The 15,699-nt window shown below is 49.6% G+C and overlaps 2 protein-coding genes across 2 annotated transcripts in view; both read left to right on the top strand.

The window, feature by feature from the left end:
* LOC116966800 (arf-GAP with dual PH domain-containing protein 1-like) overlaps positions 1-5,643 on the top strand; it is a 31,134-nt gene extending 25,491 nt beyond the window's left edge. Inside the window, exons 7-8 of the mRNA XM_033013138.1 lie at positions 2,262-2,493; positions 5,255-5,643. Of these exons, the coding sequence (XP_032869029.1) occupies positions 2,262-2,493; positions 5,255-5,283 (261 nt within the window). The 3' untranslated portion in view covers positions 5,284-5,643. The remainder of the gene's footprint in view (positions 1-2,261; positions 2,494-5,254) is intronic.
* Positions 5,644-11,410: 5,767 nt separating this feature from the next.
* On the top strand, positions 11,411-15,327 carry LOC116966877 (urotensin-2 receptor-like). Its single transcript, XM_033013230.1, has 2 exons — positions 11,411-11,654; positions 13,917-15,327. Exon 2 carries the CDS (start codon positions 14,008-14,010, stop codon positions 15,076-15,078), a length of 1,071 nt encoding a protein of 356 aa, XP_032869121.1. The 5' UTR covers positions 11,411-11,654; positions 13,917-14,007; the 3' UTR covers positions 15,079-15,327.
* Positions 15,328-15,699: the final 372 nt, after the last annotated feature.

The following is a 15,699-nucleotide window of genomic DNA, read 5'->3' as shown; positions in this document are numbered from 1 at the left end:
GCACTCTAGATGCATTTGATCAACCTTTATTTCATTCACCCTTTGCCTCTATCGTTAAGATGGAGCTCAGGAGGATGAGGGGAGATCTTACAGAGGTGTATAAGATCATGAGAGGAATAGATCGGGTAGATGCACAGAGTCTCTTGCTCAGAGTAGGTGAATCGAGGACCAGAGGGCATAGGTTTAAGGTGAAGGGGAAAAGATTTAATGGGAATCTGAGGGGTGACGTTTTCACACAAAGGGTGGTGGGTGTATGGAACGAGCTGCCGGAGGAGTTGAGGCTGGGACTATCTCCACTTTTAAGAAACAGTTAGGCAGGTACATGGATAGGACAGGTTTGGAGGGATATGGACCAAATGCTGGCAGGTGGGACTAGTGTAGCTGGGACATGTTGGGCCGAAGGGCCTGTTTCCAGACTGTATCACTCTATGACTGTGGACTGGCGTGTAATGAGAAGCTTTTTGTCGTGTGCTAACCAGTCAGCAGAAAGACAATACATCATTACAATCGATCATTTTGGTCCCGCTGGGTTACTCCAGCATTTTGTGGCCGACCTGAAGTAAGACTAAACTCAGGCCAAATGTCTCTGCCTGGGTAAAGCAAGGGGTTTGAGAAAGCAGGTTCTTGTCACACACAGTGTGGCAGACAGGGTCCGAACCCTTCCTGAATGAAAGTGGAAGTTGGGTCGTTTCCTATGTTGCTTCACCGCTTTCACAGCTGATTCACCGTGGAATCCTTCGTGTGTTGTACAGAGGGCCCGGGGAATTAGTGGCGCGCAGTCTAATACTGGAGCCTAACTGCACACAGCACCCTCACTCTGTGAGATGCGCAGCAGAGTTGCCACCACACTACAAAGTGCTGGGGTCACTCAGCGGGACAGGCAGCATCCCTGGAGAGAAGGAACGGGTGACGTTTTTCGGGTGGAGACCCTTCTTCTGAGTGGAAAAATCTGCCCCTCGGCTCCCTTTTAAATCTTTCCCCTCTTCACCTTAAACCTTTCTATTCTGGTTCTTGTTCTGCATTCACCTCATCTATTCCCCTGTTTAAGAAGGAACTGCAGATGCTGGAGAAATCGAAGGTGGACAAAAATGCTGGAGAAACTCAGCGGGTGAGGTAGACAATAGGTGCAGGAGGAGGCCATTCGGCCCTTTGAGCCAGCACCGCCATTCAATGTGATCATGGCTGATCATCCACAATCAGTACCCCGTTCCTGCCTTCTCCCCATATCCCCCGACTCCACTATCTTTAAGAGCCCTATCTAGCTCTGTCTTGAAAGTATCCAGAGAACCGGCCTCCACCGCCCTCTGAGGCAGAGAATGCCACACTCACCGCTCTCTGTGAGAAAAAGTGTTTCCTCATTTCCGTTCTAAATGGCTTCCTCCTTATTCTTAAACTGTAAAATTCTTAAAAGAGAAGGAACGGGTGACGTTTTTCGGGTCGAGACCCTTCTTCTGTGGAAAAATCTGCCATCGGGTCCCATTTAAATCTTTCACCTCTTCAGCTTAAACCTTTCTATTCTGGTTCTTGTTCTGCATTCACCTCATCTATTCCCCTGTTTAAGAAGGAACTGCAGATGCTGGAAAAATCGAAGGTAGACAAAAATGCTGGAGATACTCAGCAGGTGAGGCAGCATCTTTGGAGAGAAGGAATTTTGTCTAGCTTATCTATTCCCCTCATGATTTTACACACCCCTATAAGATCACCCCTCCAGCCTCCTGTGTGCCAAGGAACAAAGTCCTAGCCGGCCCAACCTCTCCCTGTAGCTCAGGCTCTCTAGTCCTGGCTACATCCTCGTGGGATGTGGGAGGAATCTGGGATGTGGGGTGAAACCGGAGCAGCCGGAAGAAAACCCACGCGGGTCACAGGGAGAAGGCAAAAACTCTGTACAGTCAGCACCCGTAGTCAGGATCGAACCCGGGTCTCTGGCGCTGTGAGGCAGCAACTCTACCACTGTGTGGCCCAAGTGAAAACATGCCCATCGGGCTGAGAGTTCACACTCACCATCGATCACCAGTTCACTGTTACCCCACTTTTACACACTAGTGGGCAGTTTACAATTTACACAGGCCGATAGACCCGCACGTCTTTCGAGTGTGGGGTGAAACCGGAGCACCCGGAGAAAACCCGCGCGGGTCTCGGGGAGAACGTGCAAACTCCGCACAGACAGCGCCCCAGAGGCCGGGATCGAACCCGGGTCCGTGGCGTGGCGAGGCGAGGCAGCGACAACACCTAAAGGCTCTCCGCGGACATTGCCTTTGCAGGACGCGTATGCCCGGGGCGAGGTGTTCATCGGCAGCAGCGACAACGGGTATGTGGTGAAAGAGGGGCTGCCGCCGGGCACACCGGCCAGCGGCTCCTGGCAGCACGGCATCACCATCGTAACCCCCGACCGCGACTTCCTCTTCATCTGCGAGACGGAGCAAGATCGGCAGGAATGGGTGTCAGTGTTCAACGGGGTGATGGCTCAACAGATGTCACCGCAGGAATATACAGGTACTGCCTCTCCTCTCTCCCCTCCACGTGGCACACTCTTCTCCCTGCCCTCTCCCTCTCTCCCCACCCCACAGTTAACATTCCCTTCCTGCCTATAGGGGGGTTGCACGCAAGGTCACTGGGTCATAGGGCTTGACGCATGGAGCCGCTCAATCCATCTGGAAGACAGCCGTAACTTCCGGTATATGTTATTAATGCAAGAAACGTGTACTTTCCTACCTGTTAAAAAACGCCAAAATGTTGCATTTTTGCGCTGAAAAAAATAGTGTAAGTCGGGGTAAGTGTGAGAGACATGTACCCAACTTCAGAATTCCAAACGTGAAGCGAAATGAAGGTAAAGAGAAGCAGAGCTGAAGGGACAACAGCAGCTAAAATGTTTGGTAAACATTGGCCGTGCAGATATCGGAATTGAAAATATTGGGGATTATCACGTTTGCTCACTGCGTTTCATCAAGTAAGGCATTATTTGTGTTTTTTCTTGATTCCTTTGGTATCTAAAAAGTCTCAGAAGTGATAAATTTTTCTTCAGATGCGTTTTCATTTTGTATGTAAAAACCCACTTGAGAACTATGGGCGATTTAAAAAATGTACAGCCAGATTTATCACTTCTGAAACTTTTTAGATGCCAAAGAAATCAAGAAAAAAACACAAATAATGCCTTACTGTTGATGAAAGGCAGTGAGCAAACGGCCAATATTCGCCAAGCACTCTGGCTGTTGTTGTCCCTTCAGCTCTCGCTTCTATCTACCGTCATTTCTCCTCATTTTTGGAATTCTGAAGTAGGCTAAATGTCTCACACGCTTATCCCGATTTCCATAATTATTTACAGCGCAAATATTGACAATTTCGGCGGGTTTTAACGGGCCCGCTACGCTGGAAACAATGGTAAGTGCCTACCTGCAGTTCATCGCGTGTACTCCACGTGGAGTAGCGTAGCAACAGTACGGGTCATGGGTCGTGACCCGACTGCCGTGAAACCTCCCTATTCTCTTGCCTCCATCCCTCTTTTCACATGTTCGTAAGCAGCAGGAGAAACCCCACGCAGGTCACGGGGAGAAGGTACAAACTCCGTACAGACAGCGCCCGTAGTCAGGATCGAACCCGGGTCTCTGGCGCTGTGAGGCAGCAACTGAATAATGGCCTCGTGTTATTTTGTAGGTAGTTTTCCCTTTTTCCCTCCAGGCTCTGTTTCCAGGGTAGGTGGTAATATGTATTCAAGAGAGAGTTAGATAATAGCACTTGGGGCTGATGGAATCAAGGGATATATGGGGGAAAAGCAGGAACCGATACGCCCGATGTGCTTCATTGTTGAGAGCTAGATTCTACACCCCTTCACACTATTGTACTGGAGTTTGACTTAATTGTATTTTTACTGTACCTTGGTACACATGACAATAAACTCATTTAAACTAAGTTGTTTCCGCCTGAAGAAGAGTGTGGTCCCAAAACATCACCCATTCCTTCTCTCCAGAGATGCTGCTGCCTGTCCCGCTGAGTTACTCCAGCATTTTGTGTCTATCTTTGGTTTAAACCAGCATCTGCAGTTTCCTATTCATAGCAAAAGGATTTGAGTATAAGAGCAGGGAGGTTCTACTGCAGTTGTACAGGGTCTTGGTGAGACCACACCTGGAGTATTGCGTACAGTTTTGGTCTCCTAATCTGAGGAAAGACATTCTTGCCATAGAGGGAGTACAGAGAAGGTTCACCAGACTGATTCCTGGGATGGCAGGACTTTCATATGAAGAAAGACTGGATAGACTCGGCTTGTACACGCTGGAATTCAGAAGATTGAGGGGGGATCTTATAGAAACTTACAAAATTCTTAAGGGGTTGGACAGGCTAGATGCAGGAAGATTATTCCCGATGTCCAGAAGTCCAGAACTAGGGGTCACAGTTTAAGGATAAGAGGGAAGTCTTTTAGGACCGAGATGAGAAAATCATTTTTTACACAGAGAGTGGTGAATCTGTGGAATTCTCTGCCACAGAAGATAGTTGAGGCCAGTTAATTGGCTATATATAAGAGGGAGTTAGATGTGGCCCTTGTGGCTAAAGGGACCAGGGGGTATGGAGAGAAGGCAGGGATGGGATACTGAGTTGGATGATCAGCCATGATCATATCGAATGGTGGTGCAGGCTCGAAGGGCCGAATGGCCTACTCCTGCACCTATTTTCTATGTTTCCTCCACACACATATTTATGCATAGCATTGTCTAATTTGATTAGATAGCATGCAAAGCAAAGCTTTGTGACAATATTAAACCTAAACCTTTCTCAATGTCGTCTGAAGAAGGGTCTCGTCACCTATCCATTCTCTCCAGAGATGCTGCCTGACATGCTGAGTTACTCCAGCACTTGGTATCTTTTTTTCTACACCTCAGGACGGCACAGTGGCGCAGCGGTAGAGTTGCTGCCTCACAGCGCCAGAGACCCGGGTTCGATCCCGACTGCGGGTGCTGTCTGTACGGAGTTTGTACGCTCTCCCCGTGGGTTTTCTCCGGGATCTCCGGTTTCCTCCCGCACTCCAAAGACGCACAGGTTTGCAGGCTAATTGGCTTCGGTAAAATTGTCCCTAGCGTGTGTGTTGGATGGTGTTTGTGTGCCGGGGATGTGCTGGTCGGCACGTACTCGGTGAGCCGAAGGGCCTGTTTCCGCGCTGTATCTCTAAACTGCTCACGGTGGTCAGAGCGGGGAGGGAGGAGGGCTTTGCCACGCCAACTGCTTGCTCGAGTGAGTGAATGATTGGATCTCTTCTCTCTTTCAGTGGAAGCCTACTTCAAACACAGACGATAGAACAAGCCGACCTGCCTCCGACTCTCCACCCACTTTTTACGGACAAACAAAGTGACATTTGCCTCTGGAACCCGTTTCACCAATGTCTCCAGATACTACTGATGGCGTTTTTCCTTCCCCCACCCCCTCCAGAATTGTTGGCTTAACTTGGAACAGCCCGGCACTGGACCGTAAAGCACAACAGCCAGCTCCGTCGAGCCTGACCTAAGGATTTCCACCACTGACTGACCTGTCAGACCAGACTCTGAGACGGAACCCGCTGTGATTAACTCACGGGGTGAACGCGGCTACCGTTAGTTGTATCGCCCAGCCCTTCACCAGCTGGCACCTTCCATTAACACTCACCGAGTCCCAGCAGAATTCCCCACCCCAGTCAACTATTATGATCTCCATCCCCTTTTGTGTCTCGTTTTCACGCCTTGCCCTTCCCCATCTCTGTGCCTCCCATGGCTCTCAGTCCGAAGATGTTGTCCCGACCCATTCATTCTCTCCAGAGATGGCGCCTGTGTCCCACTGAGTTACTCCAGCATTTTGTGTCCACAGAAATAGTAAATAGGTGCATTTGGCCATTCGGGGCCAGCACCGCCATTCAATATGATCATGGCTGATCATCCAAAAGCAGTACCCCGTTCCTGCTACCTCCCCATATATCCCTTGATTCCGTCAGCCCTAAGAGCTAAATCTAACTCTCTCTTGAATACATATTATCAATTACCCTAGAGGTTAGAGCCTAGAGGGGAAAAAGGGAAAACTACCTACAGAATAATAGGTGGCCATTATTCAGAGGTGGAACAGTCACAGTCCTGGGGTTAAATGGTCTGACCAGGAACAGGGAACATTGGGAAAAGTGGCGTGGAAACTTTCGACACAGTGGCGCTGCCTTTCTGATATTGCCCATACACTTTGTCAACAATATAAAGGCTGATGATGGCAGCGACATGGTCCAAGTACAACTTGTATTTGTATAGAAGACTAAGAGCAAGTCATTAGTGGTGGTGGGTCAGGCAACATCAGTGGGGGGAGAACCAGAGTTAATGTTTTTGGTCTGAAGAAGTGTCGGGGCCCGAAATGTCACCCAATCCTTCTCTCCAGAGATGCTGCCTGCCCCGCTGAGTTCCTCCAGCATTTTTGTGTCTGAAGGTCGATGGCCTTGAATTAAAATGGTGATAAAGGAGGTTTACTCCGTATCGAATCTGTGCTGTGCGTGTCCCAGGAGTGTTTTAGCTTAGTTTAGTTTAGAGATACAGTGCGGAAACAGGCCCTTTGGCCCACCGAGTCCACGCCGACCAGCGACATTAACACTATCCCCGCACATTAACACTATCCCCGCACATTAACACTATCATGCAGACACTAGGGACATTTTTTTACATTTACACCAAGCCAATTAACCTATAAACCTGCACGCCTTTGGAGTGTGGGAGGAAACCAAAGATCCCGGAGAAAACCCACGCAGTCATGGGGAGAACGTGCAAACTCCGTACAGACAGCACCCGTAGGCGGGATCGAACCTGGGTCTCCGGTGCTGCATTTTGCTGTAAGGCAGCAACTCTACCGCTGCGCCACCGTGCCTCTCAGCATCTTAGTGTGGGCAGCGGCTGCCTGGGGTGGGGGTTGAACGCTGAGTGAATGGGTTTGCGGGCTAAGCTGTTACACTGAGAGCGAGTGAATCCGAAATTGGGAAACAATGGGACGCAAGTTGATCGATTGAACTGAATAGTGAAAAGCCTGGACAGAGTGGATGTGGAGCAGATGGTTCCACTGGTGGGAGAGTCTAGCCTTGGAATTATAGGACGGAGATGAGGAGGAATTTCTTTAGTCAGGGGGTGGTGAATCTGTGGAGTTTATTGCCACAGACGGCTGTGGAGGCCAAGTCAATGGGTATTGGTAGAGGTAGGTGGAGGTAGATAGATTCTTGATGTAGGGTGTAAGTTGCAGCAGGAGTTAAAACCGGCATGTAACAAAGGTAATGCCACTGTGGTGATGGGGGATTTCAATATGCAGGTAGACTGGGAATATCAGGTTGGTTCAGGACCCCAAGAAAGAGAGTTTGTAGAATGCCTCCGAGATGGATTCTTAGAGCAGCTTGGAATGGAGCCGACCAGAGAAAAGGCAATTCTGGATTTAGGGTTGTCCAATGAACCAAATATGATAAGAGAACTCGAGGTAAAGGAACCGCTTGGAGGTAGTGATCATAATATGATTAGTTTTAATCTGCAATTTGAGAAGGAGAAGGTTAAATCGGAAGTGTCAGTGATGCAGTTGAACAAAGGGGACTATGAAGGCATGAGAGGGGAGCTGGCCAAGGTAGACTGGAAGGGGATCCTAGCAGGAATGACGGTGGAACAGCAATGGCAGGAATTTCTGGGCATAATCCGGAAGACGCAGGATCATTTCATTCCAAAAAGGTAGTAGATTCTAAGGGGAGTAGGAGGCAACCGTGGCTGACAAGAGAAGTTAGGGATAGAATAAACTAAAATAAAAGATGTATAACACAGCAAAGAGTAGCCGGAAGCCAGAGGATTGGGAAACTTTCATAGGACAACAGAAGGAAACAAAACGGGCAATACGGGCTGAAAAGATGAAGTACGAGGGAAGCTGGCCAGGAATATAAAGAAGGACAGTAAAAGCTTCTTTAGATATGTTAAGGGAAAAAGAGTAGCAAAGTCAAATGTGGGTCCCTTAAAGGCAGACATGGGTGAAATTATTATGGGGAACAAGGAAATGGCAGAAGAGTTGAACAGTACTTCGGATCTGTCTTCACTAAGGAAGACACAAACAATCTCCCAGATGTACTGGAGGACAGAGGATCTAAGGGGGTAGAGGAACTGAAAGAAATGTTCATTAGGTGAGAAATAGTATTGGGTAGGCTAATGGGACTGAAGGATGATAAATCCCCTGGGCCTGATGGTCTGCATCCCAGGGTCCTCAGGGAGGTGGCTCTAGAAATAGTGGACACATTGGTGATCATTTTCCAATGTTCAATAGATTCAGGATCAGTTCCTGTGGATTGGAGGATAGCTAATGTTATCCCACTTTTCAAGAAAGGAGCGAGAGAGAAAACGGGGAATTACAGACCAGTTAGCCTGACCGGTGGTGGGAAAGATGCTGGAGTCAATTATTAAAGAGGTAATAATGGGGCATTTGGATAGCAGTAAATGGATTAGTCCAAGTCAACATGGATTTATGAAAGGGAAATCATGCGTGACTAATCTTCTGGAATTTTTTGAGGATGTGACAAGTAAAATGGATGAAGGGGAGCCAGTGGATGTAGTGTATCTAGACTTTCAGAAAGCCTTTGATAAGGTCCCGCACGGGAGACTGGTGACTAAAATTAGAGCACATGGCATTGGGGTAGGGTGTTGACTTGGATAGAAAATTGGTTGGCAGACAGGAAGCAAAGAGTAGGAGTGAACGGGTCCTTTTCAGAATGGCAGGCAGTGGCGAGTGGAGTGCCGCAAGGCTCGGTGTTGGGGCCGCAACTGTTTACCATATATATTAATGATTTGGAAGAGGGAATTAGGAGCAACACTAGCAAGTTTGCGGATGACACAAAGCTGGGTGGCAGTGTGAACTGTGAAGAGGATGTTAGGAGGTTGCAGGGTGACCTGGACAGGTTGAGTGAGTGGGCAGATGCGTGGCAGATGCAGTATAATATAGATAAATATGAGGTTATCCACTTTGGCGGCAAAAACAAGGGGGCAGATTATTATCTCAATGGGGTTAGGTTAGGTAAGGGGGAGGTGCAGTGAGACCTGGGTGTCCTTGTACACAGGTCACTGAAAGTTGGCGTGCAGGTACAGCAGGCAGTGAAGAAAGCTAATGGAATGTTGGCCTTCATAACAAGAGGATTTCAGTATAGGAGTAAAGAGGTTCTTCTGCAGTTGTATAGGGCTCTGGTGAGACCACATCTGGAGTATTGTGTACAGTTTTGGTCTCCTAATTTGCAGAAGGACATCCTTGTGATTGAGGCAGTGCAGCGTAGGTTCACAAGTTTGATCCCTGGGATGGCAGGACTGTCATATGAGGAAAGATTGAAAAGACTAGGCTTGTATTCACTGGAGTTTAGAAGGATGAGGGGGTTCTTATAGAAACATATAAAATTATAAAAGGACTGGACAGGCTAGATGTAGGAAAAATGATCCCAATGTTGGGCGAGTCCAGAACCAGGGGCCACAGTCTTAGAATAAAGGGGAGGCCATTTAGGACTGAGGTGAGAAAAAAACTTTTTCACCCAGAGAATTGTGAATTTATGGAATTCCCTGCCACAGAGGGCAGTGGAGGCCAAATCATTGGATGGATTTAAGAGAGAGTTAGATAGGGCTCTAGTGGCTAGTGGAGTCAAGGGATATGGGGAGAAGGCAGGCACGGGTTATTGATGGGGGACGATCAGCCATGATGACAATGAACGGCGGTGCTGGCTCGAAGGGCCAAATGGCCTCCTCCTGCACCTATTTTCTATGTTTCTAATGGGGTTGGGAGGGAGAGATAGATCAGCCATAGTTGAATGGTGGAGTAGACTTCATGGGCCGAATGGCCTAATTCTACTCCTAGCACTTATGAACTGGCCTCAGAATAAAAGGACGTTCCCTTAGGAAGGAGATGAGGAGGGATTTCCTGAGCCAGAATGTGGTGAATCTGTGGAATTCATTGCCACAGATGGGTGTGGAGGCCAGGGGAGAGGTTGGAGTCCGCACCGACCAGCGATCGCCGTACACTCCTTCTATCCTACACTATAGGGGCAATGTACAGAAGCCAAAGCCGCACGTCTTTCGGATGTGGGAGGAAACCGGAGCACCCGGAGGAAACCCGCGCGGTCACGGGGAGAACGCGCAAACTCTGCACAGACAGCGCCCAAGGTCAGGATCGAACCCAGGTCACCGTGCCGCCCCTAGTATAGTGAGAAGGAGAGAGAGGAAGAAGTTGGGGAAATAAACGTGAGAGAGTGCGCGGGTAATTACAAGGTTTGGGAGCGAGGGAAACACGGAGCCGCAAAGTAAAGGAGAAGAGGGCGTGAGGTGAGCGGGGCAGGAATCTCACCAGCAAGGAGCAAGCGGTGCAGGAATATCACATGTACGTGTTGCAAATCATGTCTGCGGACCGGCATCAGTTGACAGAGACTGGAGCATCGGCCGGTGGGGGGGGGGGGGGGGGGGGTAGGGGAGTAACAGAAGGCTGAATGAAAGGGGAAGGGAGAGGGAACTCAGAGTGGGGGAGAGAAGGGGTAGATCGAGGGAGAAGGAGGGGAGAGTAAGGGAGAGAACCGAGTGAGGGAGGGAGAGAAGGAATGAGGAGAGGGAGAGAGATTGAGATGGGAGAATGAATGGGGAGAGAGGGGGGGAGGGATGGAGAGAGAGAATGGGAGGGAGGGGAGAGAGAGGGAAGGAAAGGGGGAGAGAGGATGCAGAAGGAATTAGGAGGGAGAGAGAGAATGGGAAAAGAAGAGAATGAAAATGAGGGAGGATGGAACAAGAAAAAAGGCAGAAGGGAAAAGGAGAGGAAAAAACAGAATGAGAGGGGAGCGATGAGGGAAGGGGAGAGGGGGGGGGAGTTTAGAGGGGAAGATGGTGATAGGAGAGAGAAAGAGGAATAAAAGGAAAGCGTTTGAAGTTTGAAGAGCAACAGAGAGAGATAGAGAGAAGAGGAGAGAGAGATAGAGAGAGGAGAAAGAAAGAAAGTAATAGTGGGTGGGAAAGTGAAGGAGAGAGGGGGAGAGAGAGGGGAGGGAGAGAATGCAGAGGGAGCATTTGAAGAGCAGAGAGAGGGAGAGAGAAGAGGAGAGAGAAAGTAAGAGTGGGTGGGAAAGTGAAGGAGAGAGGGGAGGGGGAGGCAGGAAGATGGACAGGCGAGAGAGAGAGAGAGAAAGAGAGAGGGACAGATCACAGGACAGAGGCACATTCCCTGCCCAGCCAGCGAGTCTCCTCCACTCAGCGCCAGCGAGCCAGATGCTGGATTTTGTGTGAGAGAGAACTTGTTTCTTCTTCTTCTTGCGTGTGGCGTGCACGGCCTAAAGTTGTTGGACAACTTGTTCTATTTGATCTTCCGTTTGTGCACGTCGAGTTGATTGCATTCGTCGAAACAGGGCGGACCAGGTGAAGGTTGCAATCTCCCACCCCAAGAAAAACCGCTGAGTTGAAGGCACGACGTTTACCCACCGAGCTGTAGCGGGAACAAACAAAAAATGAAATAATAATCCCACGGAACCGAAGTTAAGTTGTCCAACACAAGTCCCACTGGTGTCCGTTTACTTCGGAAGAAAGCAATGCTGTTTTATTTTGGATCGGACGAGGACGAGAGTTGGAATTGACCTGGAGGCTGGATGGACTGCTGGAGTAAAGGGAGACCAAGAGAAGCTGCCTCACATGATCAGTGTAAGGTCTAATCAATATTTTCTACGTGACATCAATGTGCTTGCTTGCAGACATTCCTGTTTTATTTCCCCCTTGCAGATATTCCGCTTCAGTTTAGTTTATTGTCATGTGTGCCGAGGTACAGTGAAAAGCTTTCGTTGCGCGCCGCCCAGTCGGCGGAAAGACAATACATGATTACAATCGAGCCATTTACAGTGTACAGATGCATGATAAGGTCATGTGTTGGAAGGAACAGTAGATGCTGGTTCAAACTGAAGATAGACACAAAAAGCCGGAGTTACTCAGCGGGTCAGGCAGCATCTCTGGGGAGAAGGAACAGGCGATGTTTCGGGACATAGGGTCACAAGTGATAGGAGCAGAATTAGGACAGTCTACTCTGCCGTTCAATCGCGGCTGATCTATCGTTCCCTCCTAACCCCACTCTCCTGCCTTCTCCCCATAACCCCGTGATATCTGTCGAGACCCTTCTTCAGACTGAGAGTCGCCTGTCTGTTCTCTCCAGAGATGCTGTCTGAGCCGCTGAGTTGCTCCAGCTTTGTGTCTGCCATGATAAGGGAATAACGTTTAGTGCAAGGTAAAGCCAGCAAAGTCTGATCAACGGTCTGAGGGTCGCCAATTAGGTAGATGGTAGTTCAGGACTCCTTGCCACTCCCTTGCGACCTACAGCTCCCCTCACCCCCCCCCCCCCCCCCCCCCCCCCCCAGTCACTGCGAGCATTCCTCATGTTTACCCATTTCTGCTGCTGTGACCCTAACTGGTCAATATGACTGGATGAGGCAGCACCCAAGGCTTTACCCTGACGATCTCGAAGCTAATGGGATCCTATTCCCTGGATGCAGCACAGGAGGATGAGGGGTGATCTTATAGAGTCTATACGATCATGAGAAGAATAGATCGGGTAGATGCACAGAGTCCCTTGCCCAGAGTGGGCCAATCGAGAAACCAGAGGACATTAGTTTAAAGTAATGGGAGGAGAAAGATTTTATAGGAATCTGAGAGGTAACTTTTTCACACAAAGGGTGGTGGGTGTATGGAACGAGCTGCCAGAGGAGGTAGTTGAGGCTGTGATTGTCACAGGGGCCACAGTTTAAGAATAAGGGGTTAGCCATTTAAAACGGAGACGAGGAAACACTTTTTCTCACAAAGAGTTGTGAGTCTGTGGAATTCTCTGCCTCAGTGGAGACCGGTTCTCTGGATACTTACAAGAGAGAGCTAGATAGGGCTCTTAAAGATAGCGGAGTCAGGGGATTTTGGGGAGAAGGCAGGAATGGGGTACTGATTGGGGATGATCACATTGAATGGCGGTGCTGGCTTGAAGGGCCGAATGGCCTACTCCTGCACCTATTATCTATTGTCTGAAGAAGGGTTTCGGCCCGAAACGTTGCCTATTTCCTTCGCTCCATAGATGCTGCCGCACCCGCTGAGTTTCTCCAGCAATTTTGTCTACCTTCAATACTCCAACATCTGCAGTTCCTTCTTGAATATCTAGTCTATTGACAATGATTAAGAAGCAATCAGACAGGTACATGGACAGTGCTTCGGAAGGAACTACAGATGCCGGTTTAAACCAAAGATAGACACAAAATGCTGGAGTAACTATGCGGGACAGACTGAGAGAACTCAGCTGGAGAGAAGGAATGGTTGATGGGGAAATGGAAACGAGACTGTGATGTAGAGACACAGAACAAATAAAAGAAAAATATATTAAAAAGTTACAATGAGAAAAGAAACAGGTCATTGTTAGCTGTTTGCTAGGTGTGAACGAGAACCTGGTGCAATTTGGGTGGGGGAGGGATAGAGAGAGAGAGAGAGTGTAGGCGTTAATTGAAGTGAGAGAAATCAAATTTCATACCACTGGGTTGTAAGCTGCTCAAGCGAAATATGAGATGCTGTTCCTCCAATTAGCGATTAGCCTCACTGATAATGGAAGAGGCCTAGGACAGAAAAGTCAGTGTGGGAATGGGAATGAAACTCTTTGGCAACCGGGAGATCAGGTTGGTTCAGGCGGACTAGCGGCAATTTACAATTGTACCAAAAGTAATTGAACCTCCAAACCTGTCCGTCTTTGGAGTGTGTGAAAAAACCGGAGCACCCGGAGAAAACCCAGGCGGTCACGGGGAGAGCGTACAAGCTCCTGACTACGGACAGCACCCGTAGTCAGGATCGAACCTGGGTCCCTGACGTAGTGAGGCAGCAACTCTACCGCTGCGCCACCATGCCGTTTCTTGTTGAGGAAAATAACCAAGATTTTTCTTTTTCCAGATGCAACGGGCAGTGAACCATTCCTTCTCTCCAGCTGAGTTCTCTCAGTCCTCTCTCAGCTTGGGAAGCCAAATGACAAATCAAGAGGAAGATGGAAGACGTTGATGTTGGCCAAGTCTCGAAGAGAAACTCGACCGCTAACACGTCCCTTCAAAATGAGGAGAACCCAAACCAGGTGCTGGTCACGTCGCTGCTGGGGGCCACCCTGGGCACCATGTGCATCTTTGGTATCGTGGGCAACATCTACACTCTGGTGGTCACCGCCCGGTCGATGAGGTCCACCAGCTCCATGTGCGTCTACATCTCCAACCTGGCCCTGGCCGACCTGCTCTATCTGTGTACCATCCCCTTCGTAGTCTGCACCTACTTTGCCAAGGACTGGTACTTCGAGGAGGTGGGCTGCAGGCTCCTCTTCAGCCTGGACCTGCTGACCATGCACGCCAGCATCTTCATCCTCACTGTGATGAGCGTGGAGCGGTACCGAGCCGTGGCCTCGCCCCTGGACCCCGGGCGTTCGAGAAGCTGCAGGAAGGCAGTTGCCGCCCTCGTTTGGCTACTGTCCTGCCTTCTCAGCTTGCCCATGATGATCACCATACATCTACGAGAAAGCCCGGACCCAGCCGGGATCCCAAAGAGGATCTGCTACACGTCTTGGAAACACGACTCCTACAAGGTCTACCTCACCATTTTATTCAACACCAGCATCTTGGCCCCAGGCCTGATCATCGGGTATCTGTACGCCCGGCTGGGGCACGTCTACTGGTTCTCCGGGAGGTTGAGTCTCGAGAGGAGGAACGTCAACTTGAAGCAGAAGGTCTTGTACATGATCTTCAGCATCATCCTGGCTTACTGGGCCTGCTTTGTGCCGTTCTGGTCGTGGCAGCTAGCCAAGCTGTACCACCGCGGCCTGCTGGGATTGTCGCCAGCCGCCCACACCTACGTCAACTTCTTTGTGACCTGCCTGACCTACAGCAACAGCTGCATCAACCCCTTCCTCTACACCCTGCTCTCCAAGAACTACAAGGAGTCGGCGGCCCGGCGCAGGAGGGGCTCGGCGGGGCGGGTCACCTTCCGCAGGGGCCCCCGAGGGGGTCCAGGGACCCAGAGCTCAGCTGCACCAAGGGGGGTCGCCCTCGAAGTAAGAGAGGACGGTGTTCCTTGATGGGGGTCCATCACCAACCTCGATGGTCCTTCAGTACTGGACTGGGAGAAGTCAGGAGAATGGGGTTGAGAGGGGAAGTTAATTCAGCCATGATTGAATGGCGGAGTAGAGTCGATGGGCTGAATGGCCAAATTCTGCTCCTATGATATGAACTTATGAAAACTTGGTTAGAGCATCATGTTGCTACATATAATTTTGGTTCCCACCGTTATAAAAGGAGGTGCACCATTAGAGGGGGAGGGCAGTGGTCGGGTGCCTATTTACGTACCTTAGGTATACAAGCAAAGAATTTAATTATGCCTTGTCAGATGTGACAATAAAATATTCCATTCCACTCTATGCTGACCCCTCTTATTCTCCCCGCAATTTAAATCAATTTTCCTCACATTCCACCTCTCATCGGGATATCATGCATGCATCAAAGTGAATATTTTGACCCCAGAGTTTTGAAACTTTGGGCGGCTCGGTGGTACAGCGGTAGAGTTGCAGCCTCAAAGCGCCAGGGTCGCGGGTTCGATCCTGAACCTCGGCTGCTTGCCGTACGGATCTCCCCGTGACGTGCGTGGGTTTTCTCCGGGAGCCCCGGTTTCCTCCCTCACTCCAAAGCCGAGCAGGCTTGGT

The sequence above is a fragment of the Amblyraja radiata genome, chromosome 38 (genome assembly GCF_010909765.2).
Source record: "Amblyraja radiata isolate CabotCenter1 chromosome 38, sAmbRad1.1.pri, whole genome shotgun sequence".
NCBI lineage: Eukaryota > Metazoa > Chordata > Chondrichthyes > Rajiformes > Rajidae > Amblyraja > Amblyraja radiata.
The sequence above is the reverse complement of the archived record's forward strand: the minus strand, read 5'-3'. Positions and strand labels throughout refer to the sequence as shown.